General features: G+C 39.4%; 1 protein-coding gene across 3 annotated transcripts in view; it reads right to left on the bottom strand.

The window, feature by feature from the left end:
- Positions 1-17,119, bottom strand: part of RGL1 (ral guanine nucleotide dissociation stimulator like 1) — a 281,220-nt gene that overhangs the window by 87,218 nt on the left and 176,883 nt on the right. For all 3 annotated transcript variants that reach the window (XM_067029293.1, XM_067029307.1, XM_059074830.2), the window contains one exon: positions 8,239-8,447. In XM_067029293.1, coding sequence (XP_066885394.1) covers positions 8,239-8,447 — 209 coding nt within the window. The remainder of the gene's footprint in view (positions 1-8,238; positions 8,448-17,119) is intronic.

The following is a 17,119-nucleotide window of genomic DNA, read 5'->3' as shown; positions in this document are numbered from 1 at the left end:
ACACATGTCATTATACATTTGTCCAAACCCATAGAACATATAACACCAAGAGTGAATCCTAATGTAAACTATGGACTTTGGGTGATAATAATGTGTCAATGATTATAATAAGTGTACTATTCTGGTGGGGGAATGTTGATAGTGGGGGCATGATTGGGTGCAGGAGTTATATGGGAAGTCTCTGTACTTTCCACTTAACTTTGTTGTGAACCTAAAACTTCTCTAAAAAATTGTATATTTTTTTAATTGAAGTATAGTTGATTTACAATGTTATGCCAATCTCTGCTGTACAGCAAAGTGATTCCGTTTTACACATACATACATTCTTTTTTTAATATTCTTTTCTATTATGGTTTATCCCAGGAGATTGGATATATTTCCCTGGGCTATACAGTAGGATCTTGTCATTTATCCATTCTAAATGTAACAGTTTGCATCTACCAACTCCAAATTCCCAGTCCATCCCTCTCCCTCCCCACTCCCAGAAACCACAAGTCTCATCTCTATGTCTGTGAGTCTGTTTCTGTTTTGTAGACAGGTTCATTTGTGCCATATTTTAGATTCCACATATAAGTGATATCATACCACATTTATCTTTCTCTTTCTGACTTACTTCACTTAGTATGATAATCTCTAGCTGCATCCATGTTGCTGCAAACGGAATTATTTTGTTCCTTTTTATGGCTGAGTAGTATTCCATTGTATATATGTATCCATTCATCTGTTGGACATTTAGGTTGTTTTCATGTTTTAGCTATTGTGAATAGTGCTGCTATGAACATAGAGGTGCATGTATCTTGTTGAATTATAGTTTTGTCAGGGTATATGCCCAGGAGTGGGATTGCCTGATCATATGGTAATTCTTTAAACAGTCTACTTTTTAAAAAAACACACATTGAGCCCTCACTGCCTTGACAGTAACGGTATGAGTCTATAGATTTATTTGTCTCTCCCACTAAAGGTAGGCAGAAGCTGGGTAATGTTCACTGTTTTATCTTCCAATGCACCTGCTCATAATAGGCATGAATAATAGTGATTATTTATTTGTTAGACAAATAGTTCCTAAGCATCTACTGTGAGATACCGTTCCTCTCTAAGGGTACAGCAGTGAAATAAACAGACATGGTCTCTGCATAGGGGCAGCTATCAGGAAATAAGCAAGATAAACAAGAAAGGTACTTTCAGGGATTTCCCTAGTGGTCCAATGGTTAAGAATCCGTCTTGCAATACAGAGGACGCTGGTTCCATCCCTGATCAGGGAGCTAAGATCCCACATGCTGTGGGGCAACTAAGCCCGCATGCCACAACTAGAGAGAAGCCAGTGCACTGCAACTAGAGAGAAGCCCACATGCTGCTATGAAGATCCCTTGTGCCACAAGTAAGACCCGACACAGCCAATAAATAAATAAATAAAAATACATTTTTAAAAATTTTCTATTAAAAAAAAAGTAAGAAAGGTACTTGCAAATAGTGATAAGTGCCACAAAGAAAGGAAAACAAGGTAATGGTAATCTCTTAAGCACTTAATATTTGCCAGCCACTATACTAAGAATTTTATATTATCAAGCTTAACTCTCATAATAGTCCTATAGCTTAGGGTTATTTTTCACTCATTTTATAGACAAGGAAATGAAGCTAGTAGGATAAAGCAGCCTGCCCAGTGCCACCGAGCAAGTAAGAAGTGCAAAACCGGAATCAAATTCATTTTCTGACTCCCAAGCCCATGCTCTTAACCATCACTATACCTCAGGCATAAATCTGATGACTAAAAGAAAGACAGGAAAACTGCTTTTCCCATAAAATATCTTCACACTCTGAAAGGAAGGGGAAGCATATTCGGCACTTATGACAAAATCTATGGACATAAATAAAATGTTTTCAAGTTTTATATTTGATCGCTTTCTCTATGCTGTGGAGGAACTGGCTTCACTGACAAGGGCAGCTCCATTCTTGCTGGTTATTGGTGGTGCATCAGCTTTTACACATGAAGGTGTTACTACTCCAGGTGTCATAAAATATGGATTTAAGATTACTATCCCCATAGTGGTAATATATCTGCATAAATCCTCCCAAGCTTCTTCACTTGCTATCTCCCTACCCTCCAAGAAGGGTTCCCTTTGGGAAGTAATACATTCAGGTCAGGGGATTTGGTCTGAGTACATCAAACAGAAACACTCCAGACACATGGACCCAGCAGGGACCTTGATGGGCCATGACCTATCTAACCATCTAATATCACTGGCCAACATCCAGTTTTGTTCTGATAACATTCTCCTCCCCCAGGCAATCCTCTCTTATTGTCTCTGTCATAGAACCTAGCTCTTACCTCCCAAGGATTGTATCGATTTTAATTACACACATTTGTTTGTATGCTTATTTAATGTTACTCTCAGCCATTAAGCATGAAGAAGGCAGGAGTCATGACCAGTCTGTTTACCATTATATGCACAGCACCTTGCACAATACAGGGTAGATATTAAACACCTGGTAAATATCATTTCAATGGATGGATGGATAGGAGCACTGATGTTCAAATGACCTGCTCACAACCGTGTGAAGGGAGTATTCCTCAGGAAATCCAGTTTCCAAGGAAAAGCAATTGAGGTAACAGAGAAAGGATAGCTGAGTGGGATATCCACATCATCCCTTTCTTTAAAACAGCACTAACATGGGGGCTTCCCTGGTGGCACAGTGGTTAAGAATCCGCCTGCCAATGCAGGGGACACGGGTTCAAGCCCTGGTCCAGGACGATCCCACATGCCACAGAGCAACCAAGCCCATGCGCCACAACTACTGAGCCTGCTCTAGAGCCCGCGAGTCACAACTACTGAGCCCGTGTGCCATAACTACCGAAGCCCGTGTGCCCAGAGCCTGTGCTCTCTTTAATTAATTAATTTTTTTAAAGTAACATTTTTAAATGACTTTTTAAAAAATATTTATTTATTTGGCTGCGCCGGGTCTTAGCTGCAGCAGCACATGGGATCTTCACTGTGGCATGTGGGATGTTTAGTTGCAGCATATGAACTCTTAGCTGCATGTGGAATCTAGTTCCCTGACCAGGGATCAAACCCGGGCCCCCTGCAATGGTAGCGCGGAGCCTTAGCCACTGGACCACCAGGGAAGTCCCTTAAATGACACTTTAAATGACATGGGAGGTGATTTGGTGTGCTTGAAAAGAGCTTCCAGGTCAGAAAGAGATAGGTTTTAATTCCAACTCTGCCTCTTACTGACTGAATGTTTCTGAGCCTCAATTTTCTTATCTGTAAACATGCAGGCAATGATAAATGAACTAAATAAGATAAAAGTCTGTGAAAATGCATGGCAATCAAACATGGGAGTAAGAAATAAGTTCAAAGACCCACTGAATACTAATGCTAACTCCTCTCTATGACCTAAAGCAAGCAAAAATTCAAGTCAGATTGGTCTTAAAAGCATAGTGTTTATGGGATGGCTTCAACCTTTATTCTCTAAAAGTCCTCCACTGGGAGAATTCACTCAAAATGAAGGGGCAATTCAGATTATTACTCAGTCCTTTCCAAACTGCGACCTGAGTGCCATTAGCGGCTTAGCAAAAGTTTCTAGAGATTTAGTTCACCCCATTATGTTTGTCCTTGGCAGTGCTGCTCATTCCTGATATCAGAGAAAGAGAGAATGACCAAGAAAGAGCCCCAAAGTAGCTTACATGACAGCTAGCTGAAGAAAAAAATCTAGATATTTGTATAGACACTTCATGGTTCTCAGTGAGGACCACTAGCTGAAGTAGTTTTCTCCCTGCATTTGAGGTTGGGTATTTTCACTGGTATCCAATTTCCTCACTTTTTTTTTTAATGGTATGGTGGGAAGAATATATTTTTAAGTGAAATGTATGTTTAAAGTTAGAAAAAATAAAATCTCAAAGCCCCAACACAGCTAAACCACAACTCAAGCTTTCTCTTAGGTTAAAAGGAAGCCAATGAGCCCTAGAATTAACTCTGAGCCACAGTGAGAAGCACAGAAAACAGGATGTCTTGTTAACTGCTGATCACCCCCAAGTAAGGGATAAAGCAAACACAAGGAATTAGCCATATATGACTTCAAACCACTGCCCACTGGTCAATCACAAAGGCTCATATTAGTAAAACGAAAAGAACCATTAAAAATATTTTTAAATCACAGAAAGCAAACAGTTCCATATGAGAAAAGCCACACGATTGGAAGTCGTAAGAAAAATCAAAGCTTGATTTCAAATATACTTTTCTCTGGAGGGAAATAAATGCCACAGCATCTGCCTTCAATTCATTCATGACTGGTTAGGATTAGCACATCCCGTAATAACTTCTTGGTGTTAATTTCACAAAGGATAAGTAATCAACTATTAAGAGTCCAAGAGAAATCATTTTAAAAATAACGTCAGAACACCAGAGACCCCAAAACAAGTCTACCACAATTTACTAACAATAAAATAGAGTATCTAGCTTATTTTCAGAAAAGGCAAGTTCATGCAGCTTTCCTGCTTACCTCCCAATTACAGACATTAAAACCCCCGACAACCAATTTAAGAACCCGGTGTTTCACAGAATCTGCATTTTGGTTAAAATCAAAGATTAACATTTGGCCATAGGCTATAAGAGAGAGTAGGAAATGGAATGAGGAAGAAATATTTATAATGAAGTTTGTACATATACAGACAAATCCAAATTTCTGCAGAGGAAGCAAAATAAGTGGGATTTCGTCCTCTGAACTTCTGTAGAACGTGTCAGAGTTTCACTATTACACCATTTTAAGTAGTTGTCTACTTGTTTTCTGCACGTAATTATCTTTTGCAATAAAATATTAAGTTGTCAGGGTGGATCCGTGTTTTGCGGGGCCAGCATATGTAATCTGAGGGGTCCTCTCTAAGAAAAAGAATATGAAATTATGAATATAAATTACGCAGAGTGTACTGCAAGTGAGGGCCCCTGGAGGTTAAATACCAGCAGCTTCACAGTAAATTCATCACAAGGGTGAGAACTTACCAAGTCTCAAATTTCTGCTTCGTCCACATGGTGTCCTGCAGAGCACTGGGTATTTCATAGACATTCAGTACGTGTTGATTCCACCCATGTCAGAATCAAAGGATCTGACTATGAGATTAATTTTAAGGTCAAGCCTTGGCCTACCTAAACAGTTCAAGATGTATCTTAACTCATTAACTTATTCAGTTATACCTTGAACGATGGTTTGAATTAAATGTTATTTGAATTCATGTTGATTCTGTTATTTAACAATGGTCATCTAGTAATATTTTAACAATCCCAAAATGTCTACCCACCGTGATAGGAGAACAAACCGATATTTTTAAATCATCAAATAAAAGCTGGATGTACATGGGCCACAGACTAAACACTCTAGTTCCTGTGTGCGTGCCCACTATTTATGATGAGCAGTTGGAATTCACGTGTACTCTTTCACTGACTGTGGACATCTGTGGCCTATTATCAATGGAGTTACCCCATAAGCAAAAGAGGTTACCAATTCCAAAGAATACTTGTAGGAGTTTTTGATGTGTTGACCTATTTCCTCATACTGCCCGCCAACAGTTAGCATACTGCATCCTTTTTATAAACACAAAACAGTGGAAAGAAAATTCATATAATTCTTCAGGTTCTATTCATAGGTGTGAGGTATTATACAAGCAAACAAACTATGAAAGAAATGACTCACTAATCCCACAGGTTTATACTCCAGGCTTACTATTTTAAGTACTGCTATGTGAAAAAAAAAAAAACTACGGAACTTCCCACCTATGTCGAAGTCCAGAGTTATCTTGACCGGATCACTGCATAATAAAGTACAGACATTTTGTGCATGTTCCTGAATATGAACATATCAATAACCATTGGTCCAAACGATTTCACTCTATATGCATCTATGAGGAAAATATCTTGAGAAAAACTCACTGTTATCAATAACCTTATTCACATCGTAACAGAATTAGACTATTAAAGGCCTTTCTTAAGATTGATAAACATGACTGCATAAAAAGGATTTTTAATGTCTTCATAAAAAAGAATATTTGTAAACAACTTTTAAAACCAAGGGACAAATTAGAAAAAAAAATATTTCCAACATATGATAGGCAAAAAAACCTAATTTTGATAATATACAAAGAGTTATAATTAGATGATCAACAATTAGATAACAATAGTCCAAAATAAAAATAAGGATATGAACAGAGTGCACAAAAAAACCACAAATGACCAATAAATATTTTAAAACATGCTATACCTCACTCATAAATGTAAGAAACATAAATATAAAAACAATGAGTTACTTTTCAATGGGCAGATGATAGCAGAGATGGTTTCAATTGCAGACATGAAAATACAGCTGGCAAGAGTGCAGGGAAAGCAAAGGGACCCTCTCATTTTCTATGGACAGGAGAGTGGTTGGTACAGCTTTCTGGAGGGCAGTCTAGCAACATCTTTCACATTTTAAAATGCTTATATGTTTTGACCCATCAGTTGCTCTTCTATGAAATTATAGAGTTCTCAAACAAATACTTAGAAAATATATACTCAAAGACACTCTTTGCAGCATTGTTTAAAAGTTTAAAAACAAATGAAACTGGAGAGAGCTTAACTGTCCATCCAGAGAATATTCCACTCGATAAGTACTGTAAAGCCACTAAAAAGAATATAGTAAATCTATCTATATGTGCTGACTTTCAAATAACAATAACTTAACATTTCTTGAGCTTTCACTATGCCAGCCGCTGTTCTAAGCCCTTTATATATGTTGAAGAACTTACTGAGTAAAAAAAATCTCCAAGATAAAGATAAGCGAAAAACGCAAGGCGCAGAACATACTGTGTACTATTATTCTATTTATATCATAAATATATATGATAAATATCATACATAAATAAAAAGATATAAACACACATTTCTATACACCCAGAAAAACTTGGGAATAATACAGAAGGAATAATTTACAGTTACTCTCCAGGAAGAATGGCACTGGAAATGGGACTTGGGGACATAGAAATTTTTTTATTTCTTACTTTTTTTTTCATAATTTTCTGAATTGTTTGAACTTTATATACATGGATTTCTTCTATTTTTAAAATGTTAATATGTGTTACCTGCCTAATTAGGTTACAGTCTGTGTCTGTTTATTTTTTTTTTTCTTCCTACTTCCACGTATTTTTAAAAACCTAATAAATGTTATTTAGGAAAAAGTAGTAATATGAGAAAACATTAACGTTTCTTTTTATACCCTTCTATGGTATAAGAAGTTTTAACACGAGCATCTATTACTTTCAAAATTAAAAAATCTAGTTAAAAATCGGGCTTCCCTGGTGGCGCAGTGGTTGAGAGTCCGCCTGCCAATGCAGGGGACGCGGGTTCGTGCCCCGGTCCGGGAGGATCCCGTGGGCCGTGGCCGCTGGGCCTGCGCGTCCGGAGCCTGTGCTCCACAACGGGAGAGGCCACAACAGTGAGAGGCCCGCGTACCCCCCAAAAAAAAAATAATAAATCAATATTCACTAAGTCAAACAGAACACCCTATCTTCCTTCCTTCCTTCCTTCCTTCCTTCCGCAGGAAACTCCAGAATACAAGGATGTGGACTCTTATGATTCTAAAGCAACCTTTGAGCTGACAGTTTTCCTCTTCCCAACACCAAGTCAATTTAATAATAATTTTTAAAAGATCAAGCTTAATTATATAAATAAAACAAAAATAATGGGGGGAAATACAGCTATCAATTATCAGTGTGTGAATTATAATGCACACTGCTCTATTTATTCTATGTAACATATGACTTAACAACATAGATCAAGGACAATACCCATAAAGCAGCCGATACATGGTGATTGTTAATAGTACATTTAGCACTTTTAATTCTCACAACCCAATAAGATTCCTGGTTAATTGACTAATTTAGAAAATTATGAAAATATGGAGAAAATTTTAGAGTGGCAAATGATAACTGAAATCTATAAACAATTGAATCTACCTTTATGATAGGTACTCCTAACTCTTTTATAGATGTTTTTGGGAGATTTTTTTTTTTTTTTTTTTACCAGAAATGGACCGTGAAGAAGCTCCTGAATTATCTGCATGCCCTTTGTTCCAAAGGTCCTTCCTTCCAGGTAACCCTTCCTCACGCGTCGCGTCTCTCTCTCAGCATACCAAATGCAGGCGATTCAGAACCTCATGCCTTCGCCCTGCAAACAGCCTGACCTTTCTGTCACCTCTCACACCCCTTCAGATTCTTACCTGTCCAGCAGCAGCTCCAGCACTTCTTTAGTGGAGGCAAAGCCTCTGTACGTTGACAGGAAGATGCTGATGTAGGTAAAGTCATTGTCCCCAAAAGCCGTCAGCAGGTTCTCCACGAGCTTCTCCAATGTGCCAGCTTTTATGGTCCTGATCTTACACGTCTCATACTGACTGACTGTATGCCCCGGAGGCAGCTGGTCGCCTTCAACCTGTACAATAAATTCATGATTTTGATCAGGAGCAATGACTCCCTAAGGTAAAACTGAAAACATTGAAGTAGTTGAAGCATGTTTTCCCTTTACTCTTAATTTCCCTACAGGAAGTCAGGTAAGGCAATCCTCTCACCTGTGAGTGTAGTAGAGCGGGATGGGCGGGCGGGGGCGTGTAGGGGTGGTATGTGCATTCCCTTCCTCTCTAGAAGTAGAGGTATTACTTCATAGAGGTTACATGTACTTCTACTTACTTCCCTGTCAAGAACTAGGTTACTGGCATATTCTGTCGAGAATGCTTTCTATGACCCCAGGATCAAGCTTAGCAAATCTTTATCAACCACTCCCTTGTTCCACGGTAAGTTTTCAAACTCATTCTCGAAGACAGCTCCTACAGTGGTGTGCCGGAACCGATCGTGCTGGCTTTGGAGAGCTGATTGTTAAATTTTTAGATTTGTGTGAGCCAGATGACATCATGCTGATAGCTTGAAAAAAATCAGCCATGGGAGGAGTATGTTCTCCACAGACATCTAGGGAGATCTGACCGCGATCTGCTGTTCTTTAGTTCATGGGAGGCAATACACTTTCTGATTCAATATCACTGATAATCAACAGAGTTGGCGGAGAAGCGGTTGTACGGAGCAGACCTCAGCTAATCTCTGACAAGTAATGGGAAGGGTAGGTGGGTGCATGACCCCTGCCTTCTGGAGACCTGCAATGTACGAGAGAAGACGTTTCCTTCTGAAAAGTAGCTATCACATGAGAATGAAACAGTGAATAGTATTGGTAGGTATAACTGCACCTTGGAGACATAAACCATAATACTGAAGAACTGGTTAGTGATAATATCTGTAAAGCTTCAAAACTGAGCATGAGGGAAGTGAAATAAACTGAAGAAAAATACAGGTGTGCCTTACATTCTACAATAAACCTGTGCCTAACAAATTATATGACGACGTGATTTTCAAAGTTTAACCTGTCCTTCATAGGCATAGGCGAAGATGCCCTACAGAGAGCAACTTTTTCTAAGCAAATAATCATTCTAAGAGGTGCAAACAATCCCAGGCGATGTCTCTGAATTTTAAGTGTGAATTGCTATATATCAGATTTTCCTAAATTGAAATCATCAGATGTGAAAATTAAAGAAGAGGGGCAAAAAAAGAGAGAACCGAACCTCTAAATGATGATATTGCGCTTATTAAGTCACATGTTTGCTATTTCTTCACCTGGCCTATCAAAAGTTAAACCACTGGAAGGAAATTAGCAGGCAAGACTGCCTTCTGTAAGACCAAAGCAAAGGCCATCACTTTTAGAAGGGGCTTAGAACAGCTTAATGCCATCACAGCTGACTGCTAGCAGGAGTTAATATTAAGACTCCAGCATATGCGGTGGATGACTTGATTTCTTTATTTAATTTTTGAAAGATACTTTTACTTTACCAAGGAAAGGGTTCTGGTTCAGTCAAAATACCAAATGTTTCTTTAGGCCTCTTAGGCCTCTTGATTCAGATCACAGCCTTACAATCGTTCTTTATCACCCTGTATGTAGTTTTAGAATAGGCCTAATAGTATCCATCTGTCTTCCAGGAGCTTCAGTTAGCTTTAACTGGAAACAATAAATGAAGAATATATATGGTTTCAAAGTCTAATTATGTTTTTAATTACTTGGTACAGTGCTGTCCTAAGTGTGTGCTGTAAAACCCTAGTTCCCAAACAAAAGGTCCTGCAGTCAAGTTTGGAAAGTACAGAGTTAAACGAAGTCCAATATACTTCTTTGTTGTAGAATTTCTTAAAGTGTTTAATATGTTAACATGGTATGAAACTCCAAAAGAAGGATATGGTATATGACATTTTCTAATGGATTTCCCTTTAATCTCAGAGCATCTTGCAGAACATCAGAATGAACATACTTTGGAAAACATTAGCTTAGTAAGTCACTGTGATGCATTTCAAACTTAATTCACATTTGCCACTTTTTACTTAAAAAAAGAAAACTCAAGACATTATAAAATAAAATGTTAACTTTTATCTTCAAACATCTATGTTCCAAACTTACGGTTACCAAGGGGGAAAGAAGGAGATGGGATGGCTGGGAGATTGGGACTGACATACATACACTACCGTGTACAAAATAGATAGCTAATGAGAACCTACTATATAGCACAGGGAACTCTCTACTCAGTGCTCTGTGGTGACCTAAATGGGAAGGAAATCCAACAACAAGTGTATATATGTATACGTATGACTGATTCGCTTTGCTGTACAGCAAGAAACTAACACAACCTTGTAAAGCAACTATACTCCAATAAAAATTAGTGTAAAAAAAAAAAAATCTTATGTTCTTTTGATCTCTTCCTTACTACCAAAATTTAGGGATATTTTGTGTTTTTTTACTTTGTCACCTCAAAAGATCTGGCCAAAATAATAATCCGTCTGATAATATTAAAAAGTCGTAGGTAAAAAAAAAAATACCTCAATTTCAAATGTTAACAACAAAAGGAATGGCTTCTCAGTTTCTACAGATATTCAAGCTCTAATCCTAAATCAAGTTTCCTTACCTTGTGACAATGTCAGGGTTCCTTCACCAAACAGTTTCATAGTTTGATGATGCTTAGTTTACTCACAACGCAAATTCCACTTTAAATCTTTTCTCATTAGAAGTAATAACTACTTAAAAGAACTGATTTTTCCGTAAGCAGTGATGTCGCCAAAAATTCAAACACGGAGAAAAATGCTTGTCAAAGGCCCTGATGAAGTGGGTCCCTTTTCCTGCCAGAAAGCAGATTTGGCAGGAAGCCAAGTTTCTCCCTTGGGAATGGAATCATGTTACTCATTAACCCAGTCGCCTCCCTTCACTCCTCCTTTTACTCTGAAAAAAATCTCAGTATGCATGCGTGATCCCCATAAGTCCTTTCAATGGTTTCTGTTCCTCAGTGTTTTTATCTGTACATTAGGAAGAACCATGATTGAGCCAACAGAATGGCTAATAGAATATTCGGAATATTTAGATTTTAAAAATCATTCTCTCATTGCAGCAGGTGGGCATCAATGGTAATATCATAAAATGAAGTACAGGAATTGCTCTGATGCCTAAAGCCATTCTCACAAAAATTAACAATGCAATTTAAGATGTCAGAGCACTAGCTCACTGCCATTTTCTGCGCATTTGCTAAGTACCCTAATATCTCCTCGCTATAGCAGGGGGAAGGCCAGATTTTCGAAGATGAGTTTTAATTTACAAACGTTCAAATAAGGTGCATTTTTACGAAATAAAAATTTTGTAATTATCTGCTTGTTACTGGAACTGAAATAAAATTATACAAAAGTGAAACACACAAGAATACACCACGCCTATGGTTAGAATGGAGAAGCTAAGACTGTAGTTTCATTTTTGCAGCAAAATATTCAACAGCTACATGACCCTTAAGAGACTTTAGGGTCTGTTTTTGTTTGTAATATCTCAATGCCTTTAAATTCTAGTTTAAAAGAATAGTTGGGAGAGGCGGTGGGGAGAGCCTTGGCAGACAAGTGTTTAAAAACCCAGACTTAGAGAGCAAGTCATGGAGGGCTAAGAATGCCCTCTGGGTTAGCACGCTAACAGGAAACAGCTCAATCTGGATTTAATCAGAGACCATCGCTTTACTGACAAGATCATGATACTGAGGCCACAAGAATGTTTCATGATTGTTTTTTTGGCCTATCCTTCTGCCATTAGAATTCAGCTTTTCCTAAGAGAACATGTCTGACTCCTATGGGGTAAATATCTAAAACCCTGCCCGACTGTCCTAGCCATGGAATTTCCATAATTACCAATTTTGACATAAGAGGAACAGGAGAAAGAGAATGTGAGAGATGAAATGTGCCATGTTTCAATCGTGTTTCCAGTCATTGAGAAATATACTCTTTCGCCTTCTAAAACGTAAACTGTTCACAACTTGGGTGTTTCTAATTTTTAAAAAATTGTCTTCAATCAATATAATCCTTTAGTCATCTGATACTTTAACAGGGAACGTGTTAAGTAAACAACCTCATTAGACCGGAGACAGTATGAAGTCCTTCTCCAAGCCATGCTTAACCTTCAGTACATCAGTTCTCAGGCAGCCTGGCTTCAGCAGAAATGTAAATAGTGAGCACTCTTCCAGTCATACATAACTCCCTAAGAAAATCTAAAACCCAGAGCCAAGGTTTTACAGAACTTTAAGAACACCACATTGCTCTCTGTGTGCTCATCCCAGAACACCAAGGGTCCATTTTGTAACATCTATTCAAATGCTCCGTAACCACCACCCAGAAACAATAAGAAACCACCACAGTATAGGAAATGCTGTGAGATGACTCACAAACTCTGATCTCATTTGTCCATATCGCCCCAATACGTAGAGATTAAATGTCCTTGCCATGCAAAGAAAAAATATGTGTACGTAATGGCACAAAGCAGAACGTTATGGGGAGGCCAGTGCATCTGAGTATAGAGATCTATTTGCACGTGGGACATTCAGAGATGTAAAGCATAGTCTATGTGAAACCTAAGGCGTGTGATGTCAAAGCTCAGTGTGAGCTTCTGCATCATGTGAACTTCTGCTCTGGGTGTCAACTAACTTCTTTTGTTAGGTTAGGGTTGCCAGGATGCCCCAGCTAAATTTTAATTTCAGAAAAGTAATAAATAATTGAGTAATTTGGGAGCGTTAAGTATGTCTCATACAGTATCTAGGACCTACTCATACCGAAAAATGATTTGTTGTTTATCTGAATTTCCAAACTAACCTGGCATCCTGTATTTTTATTTCCTAAGTCTGGCAACTCGCTGCTAAGTGCATACAAAGGGTACGGAATGGAGCTCTCATTTATTTATTCAGGCACACCTTAACCAAACGGTACTATGTGCCAGGCACTGTGCAAGACGGTAGAGGTACAAAGGTAGAAAGCATGCAGTTCAGACACCCAGGATGTTCAGTCTGAAGGAGGAAACAGACACAAAGAAACCATTATAATGCAATATGAGTAAAACGGTGGACAGATAGGCAGGTACCATAGAAGAACCAGGAGCGACTCTACATAGAGGCAGCATCTGAAAGTGACTGGAAAGATAAGGATACCACCCACATGAAAGAAAATTGAGAAAGAGAAGCCAGATTCTTGCGAGGCAGAGGCACTGAATTCCACTTTAGTAATGTGAAACTTGGGAATTCCCTGGCAGTCCAGTGGTTAGGACTCTGCACTTCCACTGCAGGGGGCACTGGTTCAAACCCAGGTCGGGGAACTAAGATCCCACATGTCGCACAGCATGGCCAAAAAAATGGAGGGGGCGGGGGAAGAAATGTAAAATTTGAAGTATCTTTGGGATTTTCCAATGGTACAGTCCAACAGGCAGTCAGAATCCAAAAGCTGGGGGATAGGTCTAAGATGGAAATATGTAGGAGTCACGTCAATTAAAACAGCTTCACCCTCCAGGCAGAGTGTACAGAAAAAAAGACTAGAGAGCAGAGGATGGCATCTGGAAGAATACCCAAATTAAGAGGGTTCCAAGAGCAAAGATGTCAAGCACCGGAAGAAGCACCTGCACGTATGGCAAATATACACTCGCCTGATCTGTGGTAGCACTTCTGGAAAGAGAATCCAGGAGTAATCTTCACTGCCAGATTCATATAGATGCCAACATATGCACACCTTCCACCTAATTACACAAACATATCGAGGTCTAGCCAGCAGCATGCTGGAGCCAGCCTGTCCCGCTTGCAAGAGCCGATTGTGGACATTCCTCAATCCTATGTTCCGTGACATCATGTTGGTATTGTGAATCTGGCCATGGTGGAAATATCTACAGCATGGAAATTGGCGAACTGGCTACAAATCGGGGCTTTGGGTCTGGAGAGTTGATTCGTCAGCACACCACAGTCTAGAAGTCCCTCTCAGATTATGCCAATGGCAAATTCAGGAGAGACTTCATACTGGTAGAACATTTTTCTCTTTCTGTGTCCACTCCAATTAAGGCATGTGTGCTGTCACCATGACCTCTGACCTCACAGAAGATAGAAAATTATGCCTCTGAACTAAGAAAAAAGTAGATATGTGAAAGGAGAAGAGGTAGAGGAGCATGTGCCTGGCAAATTAACACGCTCTTAAAAAAATGACAAGATCCCCAAGAGCTGACTTTGCTTGAAGCCACACACATTAGAATGTGGTCAGATTTCTACGATGAGTACGCTTCATCCTCAGGAAAATGCTAAGAGAGCTGTAATAACAAACAAGGGCCAGTGTTTTATCAGACAGAAATCCCAGTCCCTTCCGCCATCCTGTCTCAGCAGAGTTTCCTAGATCATCCCAAAGAGTCCAGGAACTCTCCAAGGGGAAACAGGAAGTTGTGTTTTCCATCTCCTAAAAAATGGTCGTCCTCCTGGCCGTGAATCTGTTCCGCCCGGTGTTAACCCATAACAGACTGGATCTTCTCTCACACAAACCCCTACTGCGGGCATTCTGGTCCTCCTCCTTTAAGGATTTAAGGAGTCTCTAAGGAGGCAGATTCAAAAATTAAGTGGATTTAAGGGAGTTTGCTGACTATGTTTTTCAAATAAAATAATTTCACTTTTATATGCTACTCTGCTGCTTGAAACTCAGAACGCTAATGATGAAGATGATTAAACGGCTTCCCTTTCCATCTCTGAGGCCAATTTACTATGGTACCTAGGGCAATAGCTTAACGTTTCAATGTCTTGGTCATTGGCTTTGCAAAACGAAGACATCACATGCTATTTTGAGAAGTTCAAGGATTTACAGTTATGGGGGGAGGGAGCTTTGAACTAAAACAGTCACCGCTGCACGTGCCAAATTACATCACAAATTGTCACACGGGGTTTTTAGTGTCCAGAGTGAACTTGCAAAATTCACAGCTCCCTCCTGTCTCACACATTCAGACTTCAAATGCCCAAGGTCTTCTTATGCTGAGGTCACAGGTTAGCGGGCGCCCTGGCTTTCTGGAACTCATTCTGTTTTTGTGCAACCCAGCCAACCTCTGTCTGAAAAGGTCAGCAGGGAGTAGTGAGCTTCTGTGGGACCTAATAGTCTCTGTGAATGAAGCCTGCTTTGAATGGAAGGGCTCCCTCACAGCCCAGCAACTTTCCCAGCCCTCCACAGATCCCACTGACAGTTCCACGGGGCTTCGTCTCCTGTTGAGATGTAAAGTGTTCCTTCACCAGTCTTTGCGGGAGCAGAGGGAGCAGAGGGTGACAGTTGCCTGATGTTTCCCAACTGAATCATTAGCTTGATTCTTCTTCTGCACACCACATTAAGGAATCTCTTATCCTCCCCACTTTCCTATGGGATAAATTCAGTTTCAAGCAAAGTAAACATTCAGTTCCCACTATTATTATCACCTATTGTGATACAAGCATCAAAATCAAGCCCCGTTATCCAAATGCCAGCAAAATCATTATTCCCCTGGGTTTCAGAATTCGAGGAATGACTGTCCAGCTTACTCCTTCTCCCCTCCAAAAATGAATCTTTCAAGCCTATGCGGACTTACAAATTCAAACGTACAGTTGCACTTTACAGTTCCCACAAAGCTCTGGGACACAGAGTCCCTGGCAAGCACTCTACCCTCAGCGCCGCATTTGGCACAGCTAGTATTCTGAGATCATGCACGGGCTTGTAGAACTGGCTACCTACAGAGTGACAAGGTATCTTTCAAGCATCCTACCAGGTGATCCAATCTAGGGCAAAGTTTGAAGACCGATTTAGTTCATCTTGAGTACGTCTCTCTGAAAGATACACCGAAGTAAACTGGCTTTTTAAAAAATAGGTTTTCCTATTCATAAGCTGCAAATTAATTCTAAGAAAATCATTCTTATGCCCTGAATAAAAGGAAGAGAGGGTTAACAGATATTTATTGAGCCTTTGTGGGTGAGATGCTCAATCCTTACAACTATCCTTGGGTATAGGAATTATTCTTACTTGACTTGAGGACACTGAGGTTTGGAGAAGTGAGCTGTCTCACCCAGGTAGCCCACCAATTAGCATAACTGACAGAGTCAGGATATAAAACTAGCCCTGTCTTTCTATTACAGCGTGTGCATTAAAACACAAAGTGACACAGTATTGGGTATTCAGTCTCCTTATTTGTGCACCTAAGACTAGAATCTCCATACTTCATAGGACTGTTGTAAGAAAGAGATAAAATTAGATAATAGACCTGAAAGCATGTTGAACGGTTACAAGAACTATTCAGGATTCTACAGGTAAAAGAAAACATTGCATGTCATACTAAAATCCTTCTCTTTTCACTTTCTTTCCCCTACCCCAATTACTTTCACCAAAATTAGGTCTTATGACATCAAATATTCCCTGGCATTATCCCTCTTATTTCCTGACATTGACTGAGATCGTTAACACCTGAAGATTTTTGAAAAATACTGTTTTTGTGTTAAACACCCTCTTCGGAGGAAAATGAAACTTCCCCTTCATTATTGTGGTTTCTTAAATGAGTAAATTAAGTCCAAGAAAGATGAATGACTTCACTCAAGGGCTCCAAAAGATGCCAGGAGAACAAGGTCAGTAAGCTGCATGAGAAGTTACTGGATAACACAGTGTAGGATCCCGGGGGGTTGCGGGGGGGACTCACTAATAATCTAATTTCCAGATTATTAATTAGTTTTCCTACCTGCTAGGTTTATAAATCTC

This window comes from Kogia breviceps, chromosome 1, assembly GCF_026419965.1.
Source record: "Kogia breviceps isolate mKogBre1 chromosome 1, mKogBre1 haplotype 1, whole genome shotgun sequence".
NCBI classification, from domain to species: domain Eukaryota; kingdom Metazoa; phylum Chordata; class Mammalia; order Artiodactyla; family Physeteridae; genus Kogia; species Kogia breviceps.
Note: the sequence above shows the minus strand (reverse complement) of the source record. Positions and strands in the feature narration are given on the sequence as shown.